The sequence below is a fragment of the Cynocephalus volans genome, chromosome 6, assembly GCF_027409185.1.
Source record: "Cynocephalus volans isolate mCynVol1 chromosome 6, mCynVol1.pri, whole genome shotgun sequence".
NCBI classification, from domain to species: Eukaryota; Metazoa; Chordata; class Mammalia; order Dermoptera; family Cynocephalidae; genus Cynocephalus; species Cynocephalus volans.
The window spans coordinates 118,352,897-118,374,590 of NC_084465.1; the positions used below are offsets into that span (position 1 = coordinate 118,352,897).

At 45.6% G+C, this 21,694-nt stretch overlaps 1 protein-coding gene across 3 annotated transcripts; it reads right to left on the reverse strand.

The window, feature by feature from the left end:
- Window positions 1-6,186: 6,186 nt before the first annotated feature.
- UBFD1 (ubiquitin family domain containing 1) lies at window positions 6,187-21,585 on the reverse strand. Of its 3 annotated transcripts, XM_063100196.1 has the most exons (8): window positions 21,426-21,585; window positions 20,926-21,246; window positions 19,856-20,064; window positions 17,134-17,199; window positions 16,876-16,981; window positions 15,495-15,565; window positions 12,675-12,757; window positions 9,983-10,071 (listed from the first exon to the last, which is right to left on the reverse strand). In XM_063100196.1, exons 1-7 carry the CDS (start codon window positions 21,448-21,450, stop codon window positions 12,677-12,679), a joined length of 879 nt encoding a protein of 292 aa, XP_062956266.1. In that variant the 5' UTR covers window positions 21,451-21,585; the 3' UTR covers window positions 9,983-10,071; window positions 12,675-12,676. The 3 variants fall into 3 exon arrangements, with proteins under 3 accessions (XP_062956265.1, XP_062956266.1, XP_062956267.1); XM_063100195.1 differs by lacking the exon at window positions 15,495-15,565 and having other exon boundaries at window positions 6,187-10,071; window positions 21,426-21,580; XM_063100197.1 differs by lacking the exon at window positions 9,983-10,071 and having other exon boundaries at window positions 12,708-12,757; window positions 15,515-15,565.
- Between the last annotated feature and the right edge of the window lie 109 nt (window positions 21,586-21,694).

Below are 21,694 nucleotides of genomic sequence, written 5' to 3' on the forward strand. Positions count from 1 at the left end.
GAAGCTGGAAAGGATTGGGGGAAAAAAGACATTTTCGGGACAATTGAACTGTATATAGGTGTTAAGTCAATGAATGTTAAATTTCTTAGGTATAATGGTAATATTATATGCAATGGCTAGAATAACCTCATTCTCAGGAGATACATAGTTAATATTTAGGAGCTAAACATCTACAGCTGACTTTCAAATGGTTCAAAAAAAAAAGTAGCAAAATGTTAACAACTGGTGACTGGGTGATGTATTTATGCATGTTTCCAGTACTATTCTTCCAACTGTCTGAAATTTATGAAAATAAAAAGTTGGGGGCCGGCCTGTGGCTCACTCGGGAGAGTGCGGTGCTGATTACACCAAGGCCACGGGTTGGGATCCCATATAGGGATGGCTGGTTAGCTCACTGGGTGAGTGTGGTGCTGACAGCACCAAGTCAAGGGTTAAGATCCCCTTACCGGTCATCTTTAAAAAAAAAAAAAAAAAAAGTTGGGAGAAATCATGAAGAGATTTACTATTTGATATATCTGGGGGAAAAAAGGTGGGAGAAAATTCAACATGATATGTGTAACAAAGTATACTGATGACAGATAAAAATTCCAACAATATGGGATCGGTTGAATAGAAACTATTTTATATAATGACATGGAAAGATTGGTGTTTTAAGTGAAAGTAAATAGCACAATCCCATTTTTATAAAACACACCAAAATTTTTTATTTTATTTTTTAAAGATGACTGGTAAGGGGATCTTAACCCTTAACTTGGTGTTGTCAGCACCACGCTCTCCCAAGTGAGCGAACCAGCCATCCCTATATAGGGATCCGAACCTGTGGCCTTGGTGTTATCAGCACCACACTCTCCCAAGTGAGCCATGGGCTGGCCCAAAACACACCAAAATGTTAATGATCATTACCAAGATATAGTAAAGATACATACGGTTTATTTTTGCTAATCGGTATTTTCTAAATTACAAATGTGTAATAAATGAAGAATGAAATATTAAAAGTACGTGGAAACTGTGGCTGCAGACCAGTGGAAGCTGAGGAGCTTATGTTGGGATAGGATCTAATGGGCAGTGAAGTCCGAGCAGAATTTCTGGGTTAGCCACGTGGAAACGGTAGGAGAGAGACATGGGTCATGGGCAGGAGCAGCAGTATGTGCAAATCTCTGAGGTGGGATGTCAGCTTGTTCAGTTTGGGGTATTTGAGCATGAACTAGTTGGGTGGGCTTGCCTGTGTTAAAAGATGTGGCTGGGCAGGCAACAACGGAGAACCTTGCACTGTGGGTAAAAAACCTGTCAGCAGTAGGCGCCACTACAGGATTTGCTAAAGAGGAGAGAGTCAGATGTAGCATTTGAGATGAACAGCTGGTGGCTATACAAAGGGTGGACTGAAGGAGATGAACGTGGTCGTTACTGGTAGAGCCCATGAGAAACATGAAGATTTGGAGGTTGGGATAAAGAGAGGTTGACTGAAAAGAGATTCTGGGAATAAAAATGGCAGAACTTGGGCTGGCTGGTTAGCTCAGTTGGTTAGAGCAGTTTTATAACACCAAGGCCAAGAAAGAGTTTGGATGCTCCTACTGGCCAGCCACCAAAATACAACAAAATGGCAGAACTTGATGAGATGAAGGAGGAAATGAGTCTTGACTATCTCCCAAGTTTATGGCGTGGCCTACTGGGACTGAGTGAGTTGCTGTCTAAAATAAGGAATAGAGGAGGATCAGATATAATTTCAATTTGGGACATATTGAATTTGAGTTGTTTGTGGGACACCCAAGCAGGCAACAGATAATGAGCAAGAGCTCAAGGAAAATGTCAGGTTGGAGCCGCGGGGCTTGAAGTCTGAGTGATTGCCGGGTGCTTCCCCAGTCCCGGTCCCCTCCTTCTGCTAAGTTCCCATTGACAAGCCCCCTCATCACTCCAATAAGTGACTTAAGTGGGAATGATTGACCCTCTGCTTCTGGGATGGACCCTTCTGTGCTTAAGCCTAACATGAATTCTACTTTCCTCGTGGACTGGCCAGAGATGGGGTTGAGAAGCTAGGAGAATTTAGTGAGAGACCTACCTATCGCTTGAAATTTATCAAGTACATCTGTTTTAGTTTTTTTAAATGGTAGCCAATCAAAAATTAATAAAGCCAATTAAACAAATGTAATTAACAAATTATCTTTATTGATAAAGTTAATAAAGGCAACTAATAAATTCCAAGGATCAAAATTTAAAGAAACAACTCACAGTCACAAGTTAGTACTCTTAAGACATACAGCAAAAGCAACTAAAATTGAAGGCAAAATACAGTAGCTGAATTCTTTCCCAAGTTCTCAACAACCAAACAAGTATCAGATTTTAGCATCAGGCAAATCTGGGTTCATGATTCAATTACTGACAGGCATGTGATACTGGCTAAGTAACATAACTTCTCTGAGCCTAAGATTCCTCTAATGGCTAAAGTGGGGGTTAACGGGATGGATGTGGTGGTGTTGACAGTGTAACGCACATAACATAATTTGGCACAGTACCTGGCACATGGTAAGATTCAATGAAGGGGCTGATGTTACAAGACTTGAATGCAAAGCATTTAGGGTAAGTCGCTTGTGGACTGAGCGCCCAGAAGAGCTGCCCATTCTTCACCCCCAGGCTGGAACCCCAGAGGTCCTAAAGCCTGCTAGGTGATCTGACAAAGCTGCTCTATAGTATGGAGTATTTGTCTGAAAGCCACAGACTCATGATGAATGGAAGTAAAAAACCAGTGCATGTCTTAAATTCTGATGATAATCATGTTTGTGTTTGTGGAGGGCAGGGGCGACAAGCCAATAAAAGCCTTACCTGGTACTTTTACTAGAATTCTTGGGGGGAAAAAAATCTCTTTCTCATGGGATTGTTAGTCTGGTAGACTCTAAATCAACAGAGAATAGATTAGAGCCAGGAGTTAGATTGTCAGGTGTCCCTGACTTGGGCACCTGCATTGAGCTAGGTCTGACACTTGATTTTCCAGTCACATGAGCTGGAACTTCCTTTGCCTAAATCATGTAAACTGGGTTTGTCACCAAGAACCACAACAGTCCTGAGTTGTGAACCCCGGCAGTCTGTAAATCTTAGACTTGGATGTGGTAGGGGAGCCAGAACATGAGTGGATGAGAAGGCCCTGCCCTTTGGGGCCAGTTCCCTGACATGCCTCTTCCAGAACCACAGCTCCCAAGCCATGAGAAATCCATGACATGAAACAGCGCAGAACTCATAATGAGAAAGAGATGAGAGGTCACAAATAAAAAGTAAGATGAAAAATATATAGGGGGAGAGAAAAGCCAATACTAGCAACAATAGAAAAGTTAAAAGGGTATTTTAAAAATACAAGACTATCTAAGGATTTAAAAACATAAGGATTATTGATTGGGAAAAAATAGTTCTAAAAGATATTTTGTTCTCTGTGTTAGATGATATTACTGAATTGATATTAATTTTCTTAGGTGAGATATAACAATGTCTTTATTTTCAGGAGATATATGATTAAGTATCCACAGGTAAAGTGTCACAATATCTGCATCTGTCAAATGTTACAGCAAAATAAAGTATATGTGTATCTAGAGAGAGAAAATGTGGTAAATATTTCAACAATTGGTAAACCTAAGTGAAAGGTATAAGGATGTTCACTGTAGTATATTTCAACTTCCTGTAGGTTTGAAAAATTTCAAAACAAAAAAGAGAAAACAGCAAAGTATTTAAAAGTAGATAAGAATGAAAGGTAAAAATAGAAACTTGAAAATTAGAAGTTATAAAATAGGGTGAACAGTAAAGTTTTATCACGAGAATAAGAGAGGCGAATAAAGCTTCAAAACAAAAACAGCCTCAATGAACTAGGTAAAGCCAGAGGCGACGGAATTCGGGGCTGAAAGCAGCCATGTGGTGCTGGCACAGGTCGCCTGGGCAGGAAGCGTCATGACGTCCTACAGCACAGTTGGGCCAAGCAGAACTCTCAGTCAAGAGCAGAAGTTGTTGCCCCTTGCCCTAATGACTGTCTGGTTTATGAGCTTTCTGTTGTAGAAAGGATTGTTACCTACAGAGGAGAAAATACCAGACATCTTCCCAATAGGTACTGGTAAGAGTGATATTGTGAAATACATTATTTGGTCTTTGTCCCAAGCACACAGTTCTTGAGATCTCCGGAGTGGGAAGAGTGTCCTTTGTGTGCTAATAATTTGACTGGTGGTTGGCAACCCCTACGTAGCTTCAGGATGAGGACTGGTCACAGGCAAGACCAGGGCAGGACTAGAGGGTTGAGACTTTTAGCCCCAGTCCCCAACCTCCAGGGAGGTGAGAGGGGCTGAAGGTTGAGTTGGTCTTCAATGGCCCAGGATTCACTCAATCCTGCTTATATGATGAAACTTCCATAAAAACTCAAAAGGACTGGGTTAAGGGAGCTTTCAGGTAGAGGAACCTGGGGAGGTCCATGGAGGGTGGTGAGTTGGGGAGGGCAGACAGCTCTGTGTCCCTTCCCCCACTCCTCGCCCTGTGCATCTCTTCATCTGTGTCCTTTATAATATCCTTTACAATAAGTCAGTAAATATAAGTGTTTCCTTGAGCTGCTCTAGCAAATTAGTCAAACCTAAGGAGGGGGTTGTGGGAACCCCCATGTACAGCTGAGGGCTGGTTGGTTAGCTCAGTTGGTTAGAGTGTGGTGTTATAACACCAAGATCTAAGGGTTCGAATCCCCATACTGGCCAGCTGCCAAAAAAAAAAAGAAAAAAGAAATGGCTGTAATTTACAGCTGGTTGGTCAGAAGCACAGGTCACAATCTGGGTCTCGCAACTGGTATCATTAGCTCTGTACCACCACATCCATCCCGTTAACCCCCACTTTAGCCATGAGAGGAATCTTAGGGGCAGACTGAGTGCTCAACCTGTGGGCTGAGATAGTGTCAGAATTGAGCTGAATTACAGGGTACCAATCTGGTGTCCGCTGCAGAACTGAGTGCTCGGGGGGAGAAATCCCCATACATTTCTTGATGACCAGAGAAGTACAAGCGTACTTCAAAAAGTTCATGGAAAAATATCATTAAAAAAAATAATAATATGAATCTTTCTATGAACTTTTTGAAGTGCCCTCATATTGTGTGTCAATTGTTGAGTAGAGAACAGGAAAAACACTTTGGTTTTTCCTATATTTCTCAGTAAGATACCCAGAAAGGTTTGTTCTCATTCTCCATCTGAGGAGAAACAATCGTCTTATAAAGGTACCTAAAATAACCGTTCAGAATTGGGGTGAAATCCAGAAATTCTCTCTATGCAGACACAAGATTCTCTAGGTGGGCATCAGCCAATGTCCAGCACATGGCACAATCCCACCCTATCCCTCTCCCAAATAAACAGATCCTTAAGAATCTAGCAGCGTTGCTTTAGGATTGAGGTACTGGGAAAATGGAAAAAGGAGCTGACCCCTTCCCCTTGCCAGGAAGGGGAAGTGAGACCAGAACCTTCAGAAACATTTACAAAGTAAGGGGAATAGAGGGGCTGGCCCGTGGCTCACTCGGGAGAGTGTGGTGCTGATAACACCAAGGCCACAGGTTCGGATCCCATATAGGGATGGCTGGTTAGCTCACTGGGTGAGCGTGGTGCTGACAACACCAAGTCAAGGGTTAAGATCCCCTTACCGGTCATCTTTAAAAAAAAAAAAAAAAAAAAAAAAAGTAAGGGGAAGAGGAGAAAGGATGTAATGCAAGTGCTGCTGGGTCAAAGCCAGGTCTGACAAACTCTTCATAGCAAGGATTCTGTTTTTGTCCCATTTTTGGTAATAGATTTTCTCCCTCACTCCTCTTGGGTCTTTGGAGCTTGTGGCTATCGCTGTTGCTCCATTCTCAGTGTTTTGTTAAACATGTGCTTGAAGGCTAAATGGCAAGGTGAGGTTACATGAGGCACCTGATCAGGAGGCATAAGGTCAGGGAGACCAGAAGAGACAAAGGTGGACTTCCCTAGTAGGAGCATGGCTGACTGTCAGGTTGGTCACTTTGACTTCGATGGAGTAAATCAAATCATATCCCTTTACCAGCAGTTTTCAGTAGACAATAAATTTGGATATACTTAAAGCCAAATAAATAAGACCACAGCTGGCAGAAAGATGGCTTTGGGCCCAGTTCCAAATGTTGGTCAATCCCCAGTATGGATCAGGCGCATGAAGAATTGGAAGGAAAAAGAGACGCAATTAATTATCAAACTTTAATTGATAGACTAATCTTACAGGATAAACAGACAGCTAGTCAAGGTTACACTTTAAAAAAAATCCAGCAGCGCAAATCTAATAGACTAAATATGTTCATCTCCTCCCAAACAGGCATTTGATTTAAAAAACAGAAACCAGAACAAAGTGTACACCACAAGGAAACAAGGTACTCACACATATTGTTAAGTAACTCTGCAGAACTCTTTAAGAAAGAAAAAGAAAGAGGTTCTTAGAAATTTAGAAAGCAGTAGAACCACCCAACCTGGCAGTTAAATCTACCAGATGTTCTGCACATCAGGAGCTCCTGACCACCTGTAACTTCAGAAAGGCTGCTAGACCCTACTAAGAAGGAAACAGGTGCCAATCCTAACTGGAGATGACTTTATCACAAAGCTTTAAGACAAAGGTACCATCCTTTTCCAAGACCAGAGGCAGGAAGAGAGGCAGGGAGCAAGGGAAAGTGGTCTCCCTTAGCAGATGTGTGGAAAGCAAGCCTGCCCTTGCATGGCCCTTGGCACGCTGAGTCTATCCCCTTCCCCGCCCCTGGCAAAGAAAGGGTGGGCCAAGTGCAAGAGCCCAGAGCAGCTCCTCTAGGCACATGGTTAAAGTAAGAGTAAGAGGAAAACAAGCCCCTTCTGGGTGAAGTATGGCAACTCTTCTGAGATGTGGCAATGTGGCAAAGTTAATCACTTTGGCCCTCATAAGATAAAGCAGCAACTACAGAGCCTACTGAGGGCCTCACCTGGGTGTCCCTCCTGTGTCCACAAGATTAGAAGAAAGTGCATCCTTAGCTCAGTTGAACTTCATTTAAAAAGAGCTAACGCTACTTGCAGAAGGCCCATCCTGGATTAAAACACTTCATACTGAAGAGTTCCAGCAACTCCTGAGTCTAAGTTCTCTGATCTGACCGACCGAAACAGAGCTGAGGGGGACTGGGTTCAGCAGGGATTATCTTGTTACACTATTCAGCCAAGCTGCCACAGGGAGGAAAGAAAGGCATGATGTCTGTGAGTGAAGACCTGCCAGAGGACCGTCAGTACCAATTCTACAAGATAAAGCAGCACATCAGCAGGCTGAAAGATGTCCAGCCCTCGCAGGGGCCAGACCCTCCCTCCACCTCCAGGTGAGTGCTGCTAAAGGCCCTCTCCAGGAACCAGCTCCTCCTCCATTCACCTGCATGCCCTCCGTCTGCAGTGAGGGAAAAAACCCGGTCCTCTCTGACAGTGACGGAATTGGACAGCATAATCCCTAGGAAAAAAATAAAACACTGCACTGACACCTAAGAGCAAGAGTATTTCAATTTGTTTACACACACTTAGTCAGTATATTCCAAACTGTGAGATATACGAAGAGACTGCTCATGGGACTGAGTGACAAAACAGTGAATACTGCTGTGACCCAGACACAGATCTAAAACACTTCTCAGCGGCTTCCGGTGCTATCTACCTCTGCTCTCCTGAGAGCTTCCAGCAAGGTCTTCCATGCAGACAGGGTCAGGAACCAGAGCTCAAGACTGTTGTAGTGGATTTAGTGAGCTCTGCAAAGCAATACTCAAACAGCTCCGTACAAAAAGGTGTCATTTACATTATTATTTATTTATAGGATCTCCAAGTAAGGAAAAAAGCACCATTTTACTTAAAATGAAAAGGCTCACGCAGGCTTTGGTCCTCTTGAAATGACACCAGCCTGAGTGAGAAGCAGTTGGCCCTTTGGGAGCAGGGGACGATGGAACATACACTCTCACTGGGAGGAAGGCATGTCGTGGGGAGCTGGCGGAAGGGGCCTTGGAGAGCAGCACTTCGAGCAAGGCCAGTCTGGCAACAGAGACGCCTGCTTTGAGAGATCCAAGTGGGTGTGTGGCACTGTCAGGACAAGTATCGAGGATGTGGATGCTGGCAAACAAAGGAGCAGTATATGAACCGAGATGACACTACTTGCTACATGATAATTTCCTCTGTAGACCTGTCAACCGCAGAGGGAGGCTTGGAAGGGCAGCAGAGCACCACTCCTGTTCCCAGGAACTGTAGACCACCAGGACAGAAAAGCTGCAAGGACCGCTCCTTTCTCAAGGGACGAAAAACAGGCAGTTTCATGGATACTGCACTTCACATATGCACTAATGCCCCCCAAAAAGCAAAGAGTAGATTTTCCTGCCCAGATGTGTAACTTGGCATTGACTACACCATGAAAAGCAAAAGACTGTCTGTGTGGGCTGGATTCCTGAACTACAGCTTAGAAGGAATGGGCGGAGAATATCATCCACTGGCTCACAAGGAATAGTCATCTGAGGCGCACACATGCTAATACATTTCACAGAATGAAGGGTAACAGCCTAGAATCCAAAATGTGAAGTCTGGAAAATTTCTCACCAAACCTTACAAGAGCCTACAACCAGTGAGAGGAGAACTGCGAAGATGGCAGCAGAGACAGCAAACAGCACAGAGGGTATCACTCACCAAGAGACTTTCCCTCATTTCAGAGTCAGTCAAGCCAGGAGACGAAAGAATCTCACGTGTACAAAGAACATGAAGGCTAAAACCAGAAGAGGGTGAGCTAATCATGAAAGCAATTTATCCCATTTTTGTTGTTCAAATAACACCAGCCAACATACTAGCTCAGATGCCTTCTTACTGACAAAGGCAGCATCTCTGAACCTGGGATAAAGGACACTTGAACTTAATGCATGAGTGGAAGGACCAAATGGAGAAGCATAATTGAAATCATCATTGGACTGCTTAAGAATTTCTTCAAAACTTCCAAAGAAAGAAGATATGTGTATCTGTAGCTTTATGGCTGTAGAAACTATCTTCTACCTGGCTCCTTTTTGAAGAGGCCTTTGTCTGCCTGGCAGTTGGGGCTTTTGAGCAGCACAGCCCAGGCACATGTGTGCAAGGCCAGGCCTCAAAGCCAAGTTCAGTGAGGGTTGCAGACAACCTTCAAACCAGCAATGGAACTCCCTGGAGATCGGGGCCCAAAGGGCAAGATGTTTAGATAGGCGTCACTGTGAGATACTCTGCTGCTCAATGAACACCACAGCCAGTGTGGGAGCTCCCTGACGAAGCCCCACAGCTCTCCCCTCCCCCGTGCATTCACAAGGAGCAGCAGCACGGGGGGAGGGAGCCCAGCAAGGAGGCATTGATGAGGTACAAAAAGAGGAACTGACACCTTTGGGTTTTTAAAACAAAAACTCCAATCTAGGAAGTAAGAAAATAAAAAAGGGAAAGAATTAAATCTGAATCAATGGACAGAAAAATATGGCTTACTAACCCCCTCATTTTGCATACAATTTTATACGAAGAAGGAAAAAAAAAAACACCCCATCTCATCACAATGCAGTCCAAATGTTTGCAACCAAAGATTTATGAAAATATTTCAGCTGAAATCACTTAAAAAAAAAAACAGCAGAAAGCTTTTGATTATTCTTTTCTCAACATAATTGGCAGATCTACTCTCAAACACACTTAAGAGTATTCCACACAACATGTTCGGAACTCAGATTTATTGATTTCCACTGTAATGACTTTAAAAATGGTATGAAGCTGACTGCAAGAAAGGGAACCGGTGATTTTAAGTTAAAATTAAGCTAATGGTGAAAGTACATCACCTCTGGCTTCAGTCACCACATCGCCTTAGATTGAATATAGATTTTTTTTTTGAACAAAGTTCCAGAACTCTGAAATCCAGGGATGCTGCAGGCCTCTCCCGGCAATGTCCTTCACTTTGGGTCAGTCTCCTGGGCCAGAGGTGAAAGTGCTTTCAAAAATACTGCCATTTCCCCAGCACAGTGTCTTTGATTGCATCCACATATTGAGTTGGAACCCAGTACACCCAGTAGTAAGAGGCTTCTGTGGGGCCCAACTGAAACGCCTGGAAGGGAAAAAGGAAAACCAAGTGGAACTTGAGAGGTTGGGAGACCAAGCAGGCAGAACGACACAAACGGAGACGGCTTGGGAAGTGAACTGACTAAAACAGAAAGAAAAACAGAACAAAACTGTGCACACGGGGAGCATTCTCCCAACAAGCCAGAAAAAAAAAAAAGGCAGAGTGCAGCATAGCCAAACTTAAAGTAGTGGTTCTCAAACTTGAGCGACCATCTGAGCATCAGAACCACGGAGGGCTTGTTGAAACACAGGTCAGCAGTCCCCACCCCTTAGAGGCGCTTATGGGTGGGGCCTGAGAAACTTCTAAGGAGCTCCCAGGTGATGCAACACTGCTGATCCTGAGAGCAGTTGAGAACCACTGCCCTAGGAGACCTGCCACGCATGCACAAAAAACAGGCATGAAGGTTCAAAGCAGCACTGTCTGAGATGATAAAAACCTGGCAACAACCTGCACATCCGCCAGTAAGGGAACGCATAGCTAAAAGGTGATGTGGCCTATTCACATGAATAATGAAGTACCTTTAAGAAAGTATGAAATGGATCCACATGGATCTGTAGTTAATACTGACAGACCATAATGTCGAGCCAAAAAAAGGGCGAGTTGCAGAACAATACATACCATGATACCATTTAGGGAAACTGAAAAAACACAAAACAATACCCAATCTTGTTCATGGACATGAATGTAAATAAAGACATAGGTGGATGGAAGGACATACAGAACACAGCACAACAATGGCCACAGGGGGAGGGGAAGACAATGGGACATCACCGCTGTTGGTAAATTTTATTTTTTTATTTGGAAAAAGATTTAGAGCAAGTTACAAAATATTTACAATGGTCATTTCTCGGTGATGGATATATGGGTTTGTTATAGTATTCTCTTTTTCTGAATTTTTAAAAAAATATTGCTCTAAAAATGAAAAAGCACAGCCACACTTTTCTAATTGTGAACTATGACACATTAGCTAGAAAAAATACATCTGCAAAAAGAGGGAAGTAAATACTTTCATTAAGACAAAGGTCAAGGTGCTACTTAACTTCAGGACTACGCTTTGCCAGAAATAACCCTAGGGAGGAATGAGCATTTAAGTTAAATACTGAGTCACAACCCATCCATGCTAGTTCCTTAAAAGATGTGGAAAATGGTCCACTCAACTTGTCTGTAACCCCTATCACAAGGCTGCTTAAAAACTGGGGCTGCAAACCCTATGGGTAACATAAATGTTTCAAAAACGGGTGAAGGGGCACAATTAAATGAATTAAAATTTAATTGCTAACAAATAAAAATAAAATAACTGAGCAGACAAAATAAATCTGCCTGCAATCCTTGTTTTAAAGACTACAGAGAGGGCTGGCTGGTTGCTCACTTGCTTACTGCACGGTGTTATAACACCAAGGTCAAGGTTTGGAACCCCTTACACACCAGCCACAAAAATTTTTTAAAAAGAAGAAAAAAAGACTAGAGAGAGACTAGGAAAGGAAGGGCTGCCAGTGAGCCTGAAAGCAGCCCCAGTGATGCTGTCTTTAGTCCCAGGTGGTGAAAACCCCAGGATCCCTGAAGCCCAGGACTGCAATCCAGCCATGACCTTGCTTCAGCACCACCGGCTGACACCTACAGTGCAGGATAGGTGACACCGAGGATCTCTAGATATTTCCCATAGTAAGGGGATCTTCCAACACATCCTTTGCCATGGACTTTGTAACATGAGCCCACAGGTCAAACCACCAGCTGCTCCTTGTCCCTGGGACGGGGCAATGTAACCACACCACTATTGGCTGGACGCTGACAAACCTGCCTCCTAGGATGGAGAATGGCAGGTGGCCCTGCTCTCACAACACCGCTGCTCAGGTCAGGTCCCTGTCATAGCACCTGCAGAGTTTAAATATCTAAACTTCATTTTTAAAGTGACCCCACCAAACAGTGCTAGGAAAATGGAAGCTTTGCCCAAGATGCTCATGTTTTCAGATCCCTGAATTCTTTGCTTTGTTCTGTACAGACTTGCAGAACACCTCCAAATGATGTCTTGAGAAAGAGTACCCTCCTCTCTGTGAAGCAGACTCTATGCAGAACAGAGGCTCCACAGACTCTGTCCTCCCTGAAGGGGCCTCAGCCACTTGACAGGTACAGCCTGGGAAGAGCAGGACCATCGAGGATGGGAGGCTGTCTGCATCCTCATAGACACCACAGCGAGGGGGAGGTTTTGTTTGTATACGCAAGACAAAACTTAAGACAAAACCCACAAGCCATTCCTCCTCTTTATATTTATTTTCTGGGTCTAAAACTAAAATATTACAAAGAAGAGGGAGGGCAAAAGAGACAGGAGAAAACATGGCCCTTTTAAATTGATGGAAGGGTGTGTATGGGGCCGGGAGAGGGGTGGGGAGATTGCAAGATAAACAGAATGAGGAATAGGGTTATGGATCAAGCTCTAAGCAGATAAAGAAAACACAGGGTCTTAAAACAGTGTGTCTTCTGAAGACTAAATTTTCTCTTCAATTAAAGAAGCTCAGTTAAAAATCCATTCCCTGCTAGCTGCAACAGAAGCAGGAATCTAGGAGAGGCTACACCCAGCCAGTGCTACTTACCATCATGTGGTAGTCTTCGTGTCCTTCGATAGGTTCACTGACCACATTTTTAATGGAGCCCATGGGCAATTTCTCAGTCCGCTCTAAGTTGAGAGGGATTACAGTGATTATTCAAAGGCCCTCCGATTCTAACTCCTCTGACTCAGCAGTCCCTGGTCAGGGCTAGGGGCTGTGGGATCTATGCTAAACTCAAGTGACTGGCGCCATGCCCTCTAGGGACAATGAAACAGGATCTTCTGATCAGTGCACCTACAGCCCTGCCTGGGAGCTGGGAACTCCTCAGGAGCAAATGGGGAACAGAACTTGGCAAAGTAAAGGTCTCCACGGGCAGAGACGTATCTTTCCTGGTATTATTTTTAAAGTCTGATGATTAATAAATATCCAAGAAACTCCCTTGTACTCTTAGTTTTTTTTTTTGTTGGTTTTTTTTTTGCCTTTTTTTTTGTGACCGGCACTCAGCCAGTGAGTGCACCGGCCATTCCTATATAGGATCCGAACCTGCGGTGGGAGCGTCGCCGCGCTCCCAGTGCCACACTCTCCCAAGTGCGCCACGGGCTCAGCCCTCCCTTGTACTCTTAGTGCCCAAGCCCAGGATTGGCTAAGGTCTTGGTCGCCTGAGATCGGGAAAGACAAAAGGCCCAAGAAGAGAGAGGTAACAGCATTCCCCTGTGGCTCTCACAAGGAGGGCAGAAGGCTTTGGCTTTAACACTAGCTTCCATACCAAGATCCTGCTCCCACGCCCTCCCAATCCCACCCCTGGTCCCCCACCCCTCCACAGCCACATACTTCATGAAATTCTCTTAAAACATTTATAACCTCCTGTGATTAACACTTGAGATACCACTGACCACTGGAGTCAGAGGACACTTTGCAGCAAGTTTAAGGATGGCAGGTGAGAAAGAGGAGGCAGGGGGATGCCTGGAGCGGGATGAGCCTGCAGGAGTGAGCCAAGTGCAGCAGGACCAGGTGTAAGACAGGAGGTGCGGGGCACCTGCACAGCCGCAGGTGACCGCCCAGAAGCAACAGACACCTCATGTGCAGGGGACGTTCTGAGCAAACAGTTCAGTGGGGAAAACCTCTGGATTACAGCGTTTGCAGGAAGAAAAATCTGGAAAGGTAGAATCTAAAAATAGGTAAGTTGACAAAATGGACTAGGAATTTAGAGACCAAGGGTCTGGTCTACTGGTGACTTAAGGTATTTTACTTCCATTCCGTGGGCCTTGGTCTCTGAAAAATGGGGGTCAGGGAGAGGGGACCTGAGATGTTCACTCAGGCTTTGACTTTCAGTGGTTCTAAAACAGTAGCCCATAGGCAGGACCTGACCAGCAGTTTTCTCTAAGATGAAAAATTTTAAAACAGCTTCCACCTTGAAGTGTCAAGATTTCACACAAAAATACGGATTCGGGGTGCTGGACGGTTAGCTCAGTTGTTTAGAGCGCAGTGTTTTAACACCACGGTCAAGGGTTAGGATCCCTGTATTGGCCAACTGCCAAAAAAAAAAAAAAATACAGATTTTTGGCTTCTCTTGAAAACTCCAAAGATTGGACAATCCTGGGCCCACGTTCCTGAGTGACGGCCATCAACTAGATAAGAGACTCAACTCCCCTGCAAACAGGGCACCCGCATTGTCCTGGCAGCTTCCCCTGTTCACATGTCCTGCCCGAAGAAGCTTGTTCTTCTCGCTCTGTCGTGCCTGAGGCTGCTAATACTGCCTCCTCCTATGCAAGCTGGCACAGGGAGAGCGGAAGCCGAGTGGCAGCCCTGGAGGGTCACTTGCTCAGCAAAGCACTCCATCAAGAGAGGCCAGCTAGCTGCTGGGATGGTCATTCCACAGCAGCTTCTTGCCAGCAGAAAGATGAAGCCAGTGGCTAGTAGTCAACTCCTAGAACAAGCTGTCCTCCTACGAGTCCTTATGACACTGCGGTGACAGGATTCCCGGGCAAGTGGGAAGAGTGCCTGCCCCCTGGACTCCTGAGGTACAGTGGACTGGGTCGGAATCAACCCTAGAAGACAGCCATAATCCTCAATAAGGCTGGCGAGTAAGGAGGCTTTCAGTTGCTCAAGGGGCCCCAACACATCAAGGTAGGTGGCTGCTCCAACAAGCTAAAATAAAACCTCCAACATGGTACAGGAGGTTCTCGTTCTATCAGTCCTGTGGTTATGATGTGTTTCCCACACAACTTTGTAACATGAAAATATTCCCTGAGGAACTAACGAGCACTCACAGGCTCAGTCCCCTTTCAGACCCCCTGTGGGCAGTGTCTTCTCAGATCAACCTAGCAACTGCCTTCAGTTAGGCTGCCCACAAGCAAAGGTAAAGTCTTCTGAGAGGCAGGAAGTCTCTGCATTTTGGCAAGTGAATGTAGTGATGGAGGACTAAGCAAAACCACCTACAAAGTGGACAGAGCAGGGCAAGGTGGTGCTGGGCCAAGCTCTGCAGAAGAGAATGACCTAGTAAAGGGTTCAAAGACTCTTGGAAAAACTGGGGAAACCCTTAAATATTCTGCAAATCTTGTTTTGACCATGCAGTTAGAGTCGAGTGTGAAATGAAGAATATTGCGATTTCTCATAAAATTGTTAGAAAACTAAGCATTTTCGGCATTTCGGTCTTTGCTCATTTTAAGAACCAGCAAAGGGTTGAAAATAAGAAACTTAACTTTCGTGTTTCAGATGATAAAAATCTCACTCCCCACCACCCTGCCCAGATTATTTTCCATAAAACTTTGGTCCTATTTTAAGTGGAGTCATGCTAAATGGCCTGTCCCTGAAACCAATTAACCTCAGATGATGGGACCCCCTATACTTCTCTTTAGCATTTACCTCGAAAACTGAATACCTACAGTGCTGGCCAGAAACAGGTGAATTAGGCATGTTCGGTTCCCTCCAGGAATCTAACGGGGACAGACAAGTCAGAAAGTAATGAGTGCTCTGGGGATATAAATGGGGCGCTCTATGAACAGAAGCAGCAGCAATTCATTTGGAGGGTCGGGGAGATATCAGGGTAGGCTTCATTAGGAGAAGACGTTTAAGTAGGGCCTTGGAAGATTTTATTAATAACAGGGAATGGGAAGAAGGCATTCCAGGCACAGCATGGGCAAAGACATGGAGCTGTGCAAAGCACATTGGGAGGTTCAGTGAGTGACGCAGCCAAAACACACAGGAAACCACCAGGCAAGATCAAAAGCTTGGTCAAAAATTTTAAATTGGGCCCATTGCTGAGAATACTGCACACTATGTGTAGGCATTTGAACTTGGCCTCAAAGAGCCAAAGGTTTTTGAGCATAGGAACCAGTGACAAAAGCAGTACAGAAGATGGACAGGACAGAAGAAAACACAGGTGGATGGGGCAGGGAAATAGGTTATGCTGCTTTTAACAGATGAAGTTCAAAGAAGCTAGGAGCTTTAAGTGGCATGACAGAGTGGCAAAGAAGGGGACATGGACAATTCTGAAGTGTAACTGACAAGACTTTGTAACCATCTGGGGAAGGGAGAGGGAGGATAGTCAGAGACGCTTCCCAGCAAACAGCAAGGCTGATCCAGATACCATGCACAGGCAGGGGGCGGGGCAGGCAGGGGGCGGGGCAGGCAGACGGCAACCAGGCAGGGAGGAAGGGGCAGGTCCCTAGGCAGCAGTCAGGAAAGCATCACCCACTAAGGTGTCAGACTCTGACCTATACGGGCCAGGCAGGTGAAATAAATGAAATATACTAGCCATGTATAAGACAAATGGGATCACAAGGACTACAGCAGGGCCCACTGGAAACTATGACTGGGCTCAGCCAATAGATGCCATGTGAGAAAGAAGGCCCCAAATGGCCAGATCTTCTGATTCTTTTCAAGAGAAGCCAAAAAAAGCAGATTAAGTGAAATCTTCTGATCTTTACAAATTATGTGTAAACCCATAGAACCCTTGTCTGTGGGCCAGACCTGGCCCTCTGGCCACACGTTTGGGACCTCTGACTTTGTGTGCGACTGAAGATCAAAGTTTGATGGGTTGGCCCTGAGATCAGACTGAAAAGAATGAGGGCGAAGTGTCCAAGCAAAAGATGAACGTCTAAAAGCAAACTCAAAAGCCAGAAGCACACAAAGCACAGTGAACAGAGAGAGGTCTTGCAATGAGGAGCCGAGCAGCACTCAAGGGAGAGCTGTGAGGTGCCAGAGGCAGGCAGGGAGCCAGGAGAAGAGGACAGGAGTAACACACCTTTAGTGCCAATCCACAGCTGGTCTTGTTCCAGCTTAAAGGTGAGTCGCACTTTTCCTCCAGACTTATTGTACATGCCGGATAAGGGTACCGTTGGCAGGCGCTCCTGGAGGCAAAAGAGCACAGTAACAGAGAGAGGAACAGACGGATAGAAAAAAGAGAAGGGACAGGATTGGAGGATACGATTATGGGAGTCTCAGGCAGTCAGAAGGCGGGACCGGTTCATTTTCAGAATGCTCACAAAGAAATCTGGCTCACCTGGGCACCCTTGACAGATGGCATCACATCTTCGGGTTTTCCTTTATCCAACACTTTCCTGTGTTGCTATAACATAAGTCAGGAGACATAATTAAATGAGACAGTTGCCTACATTTTAGTCATGTTACTATCTCTCTGAAAGACAGGAGGAAGAAAGCCTTCATGCTTCGGTTCAGAAGTTTTTAATGTCTACAGACTATGGGTCCTTTGACACTACACAGCAGGGACATAGTCCTGGAAATGTTCCACATCTGTGCTAGCTGCTAGCCACTGGTGGCTATCAAGCACTTGAAATGTGGCTAGTATGACTGAGGAACTGAAGTTTTGTTTTATTTATTTATTGTTAGTGCCAGTGTTAGCGACTGGAATTTAAGTTTAATCAGCCACATACAACTATTGGATCAAAGCTCTAGAGCAAACAGGATTTCCAGATTGCTAATTCAAATAAATATTACTCCCATCTTCACCCCTCCCAAAAAAGAAAGAAAAAACAACAATAATAACAACAAAAACACCATTGAAAGAATCAAACATCAAGCTAAAGAGAGTCACAAAGGGTGCTGCTTTCATGGCAGGTAGAAAATGTCAGTCACTTCTGTCAACTTAAACTCTGAAAGAAAACTACAAGATGCTGGTTATCAGCCTAACTGCCTAGAAGGGACATTTCTTCAACAAATGGAGACCTGGTCCATTGCAGAAGCCTTCCTCACTGCCCTACCCTCAACCTCAGCTAAACAGAAAGCTTGAAGAGACATATTTCCAAACAGAAATGCTGATTACTCTACAACCTGAAATTAAGAAGCCTCTAATCCCACCCTGGCCCCCTACCCCGAAGACTTTGAGGCAGCTCATTTAAGAATTCTAATTTCATGGCTCCCTAAAACAGCTCTCCTGCCTGGCCCAAATGCCTGAGTCTTGTCTCCTCTCCATGTGTGGCTTTACAGATACAGCCATTGCTTGGTAAAGCTGGAACTAGCGGGCAGTGAATGGATAGGGGGAAAAATTTTTATCAGATTTAAACACCACGTGGCCATGAGCCAGCTCAAACCCTCATTGGCATGGCAGAAACCCACTGGTAGGAACAAACTCAACACTGACAGACTGCTGGCAAAGGGTCACCCTATACAACAGCCCCAGGTTCCTGAAGAAGCTGATAAAAAGCCAAGGGACTGGATCCCTCTCATTAGGCCTTGTTACGCCACATAACTGGCATCAATGAAACAAAGCAGCATGTGTTGGAAGTATAATTTGGGGCAGACCTTACAAGCACCTTTTGAAGAATTTTTCCTGCACTCTGGAGAACAGTTCTAGGCTTGTTAAGCTACCACTAGTAACTCAAAACCTGTATTTAAGTAGCATATTATGCTCCAAGGGTGTGACCAGTGGGAATGCTCACTCACATCTGGCATGCTCATATTTGACTCTTTCAAACGTGTGGCAGATGAAGACAGGAAGATGGAAATGATCCCAATTGGTTACAAGACATTATGATCCCTATTTGGGGGTGAAAAGTGTCCAAATACATATTTTAGAGTTGATATAGTTTAACAATCCCTTATCCAAAACCCCATTAACAAATGTTTTGGATAGAGTTTTAGAGGTTTTATAAAAGTAATATAGTTAAAAAATATATTACATAATATCCTCCATGGGGTCTGGAGCAGCATCTTGTCACCAAACAGGTTAAAACATATATATATATATATTTTTTTTTGGCAGTTAGCCAGTATGGGGCACATTGATATTTCTAGACCAAAACATAAATATTCACACTAATGCTGGACAGGTTTTACTGCCAAACTTATAAAAACACTTCTGGTTTTCAGACCGCTTTTGGGTTTCTGAAGGGATTATAGATCTATACCACGAAATTGTATCCTCCCATTATTGAGCATAAATCCTAGTCCCTACAGTCACTAAAACTGATGTTGGTTTGAGTTGATGTACTCTACTCACTACACCGGTGAAGGTGAGAATACCTGCTTTCCTGTTGATGCCAAGAGCAGCCAGGAGGCTGTTCAGCAAGCAATTGGATGTGCTGGGTGATGAAAAGGCAAGTGAGGATTCTTCCAACCTGTTCCTCCTACAGTAAAATAGTCTCACTCTTCCTACGTCAAAAAGAATTCTAACGGCTGTGATGAGCACAAGACAAGACCAGATCTCTTCCATACAAAACGAGCAATAGACAGTGTGAAAAATCAGGCCCCATTTCATGAATCAGGAGGACAAAAAAGCAGTGTGTTTATCTTTCTTCTCAGTCTCATTTGGCTTCCTGAAATGGTCAGCTTTACAGGAACCTCTGAAAATCGTTGATTTCCATGCCTGTCCAGAACTGGGCTTGTTGACTGGAGGAAGCCACAAATCAAAAAACAAATGTAAGCACTACAAAATGGGGGATTAATCCTAGTACTAGCATTTTTCTCTGACACTAATAGAGAGAAACCCATGTCCAATTCCTTTCAACACCTGGTCTGAAGCCTCCCTTTACAAAGGCCTTATCCTAAAGTAGGTAGACTTGAGACACACTGACCCGCCAGATGAGACAAAGTTGCAAATCTCAGGTAGTTGTCACCTCCACTCTGCCGCACCCAACTGCTGCCATAAATTTCCATCATGGACCCTGTCCAAAAAGGAGCTTATTCTAGGGAGAATATAACCAGCCAAGGCTCAAGAGGACAAAGCCTCAAATTTCTCAGGACCAGCAAACACACAGCGGACTCACTTTCTGCCTGCAGAGAGGCTCCTTCTTGTTCTCTTCGGCCTTTGCATCCTGCTGTGCAGCATCTTTGGGTGTGTTTACTGCTAAAACATCATTTATCGTGGAGCCCACCACCATGATCTTGGCCCCACTGGTCACTTTTATTTCTCTCAATGTCTTATCCTCGGGGACGAGTCCCTTATACATGACTTTCTGCATGGCAGGCGGGAGACCTTGGGAAAAGGTAGAGGGCAGACAGTGAAAGAAAAGAACGAAAAATGTATGGACCTTCGGTAACAGATGAGGAAGTTAATATGGCTCCACCACCTACGGGCTTTCTGAACTTGGACAATTCACAACCTCTGAGCCTCAATTTCTATTACTTTATAACAGTGGTGAGAGTAGGTCCTTCTGTACATACTTGTTTCAAAAATCAAAAAGTAAGTGTAGAGCATTTAGCGCAGTGTCTGGAATTCAGTAATTGTCCAACAAATATTAGCTATCACTCTTTCCAAGTTGTTCCTCAATCATCTCATCACTCAAATATTAAGTGAGACTACTACACAGGTATCAGGATACAGAAGCCAGTAAGGAGAAAGGTCCTGTTCCTATGGCGCTTACAGACTACATGGAGAAAGCTTAAAAAAAAGAAATTATTTCAGGTAGCAAAACGCTATACACAAGACATAACTAAGAAATATGAGCAACTATTAAGGATCAGCATGATAGTTAATAGCAGTGTTTCCCAAACTTCCCTTAGGAGAATAACCTAAGATATTTGCTAAAAATAAATTCCTGGCTACCTCCCAGACCCATTAAATCAGAATATCCAGGAAAAGGTGTAAGCGCTGTAAATTTGACAAGTGCCTTGGGTGATTTTTACTAGCGATGTTAGGGCAACAATAGTTAGAAGCTGGGCTCGAATCCCGGCTCAGTCCCTCAAAGCTCCAGACTCCCGGGTCTCATTTTCCCCAACTCAATAGTCATGGGCACTCAAGTAGGCACTCCGGCGGGCTGCGACGAGGACCGAGGGAGCCGACGCCAGGACAACGGCCAGCGGGCGCCCGGCCGGCCGTCAGCGTCGCGGGGATTACCTGTGATCGAGTGGATCTTCTCCTTGAGCTCGAAACCCGTGCTGTCCAGGGGGAACTTCACGTCGTGCTTGGTCTTGTTCCAGATGATCCTGAGGTCCACCAGATCCCTGCCTGCGCCGCCGCCTGCGTCCTCCCCGTTGCTCACCGAGGCCCGCGCCGCGGGGTCCCCGGGGGGCTGGGCCGGGGCCGGCTGCAGGCTGCCGCGCGCGGCGCAGGTGTCCTCGGCCGCCGCGGCTTCGGCCTCCACGCAGCGGAGGGGCCGCGCGGGCGCCTCGGCCGCTGCCGCCTCGGCCTCCGTGTCCATGCCAGCTTCCTCCAGGCCTGCAAGTGGGGTAGGGGGTGGGCGCTCGCCGCGAGCTGGGCCTGCAGGACTCGACCCAGACGCCGCCGAACCCCCAAGCCTCGCTCCTCCCTCCCGGACCAGGCCGCACCCCCCCCCCACCCCCGGGCGCCCGCAGCCGCGGCCCCAGCCGCGCGTCCGTCGCCCCTGCCGCACTCACCATCCGGGGCCCCGGCCGCCGCCATGATGATTGTGTACGACACCCGCCGCCGCCGCAGGGACCGCTGGGAACGGCGAACGGCCGAGATTGGCCCCCGCGGCAGCCCCTGATCTCTCGCAGCCCGGCCGGAAACAGGTGGAGGTTTCTATGGAGACCCGCCTCCTCCGCTTCCCCGGCCGGCCCCTGCCACGCTTTAGCTTTCCCGAGCGGAGGCGGGGGCGGGTCCGAAAAATCACCCGCTCCAGGGGCTCTGCCCCCTAGTGGCCGAC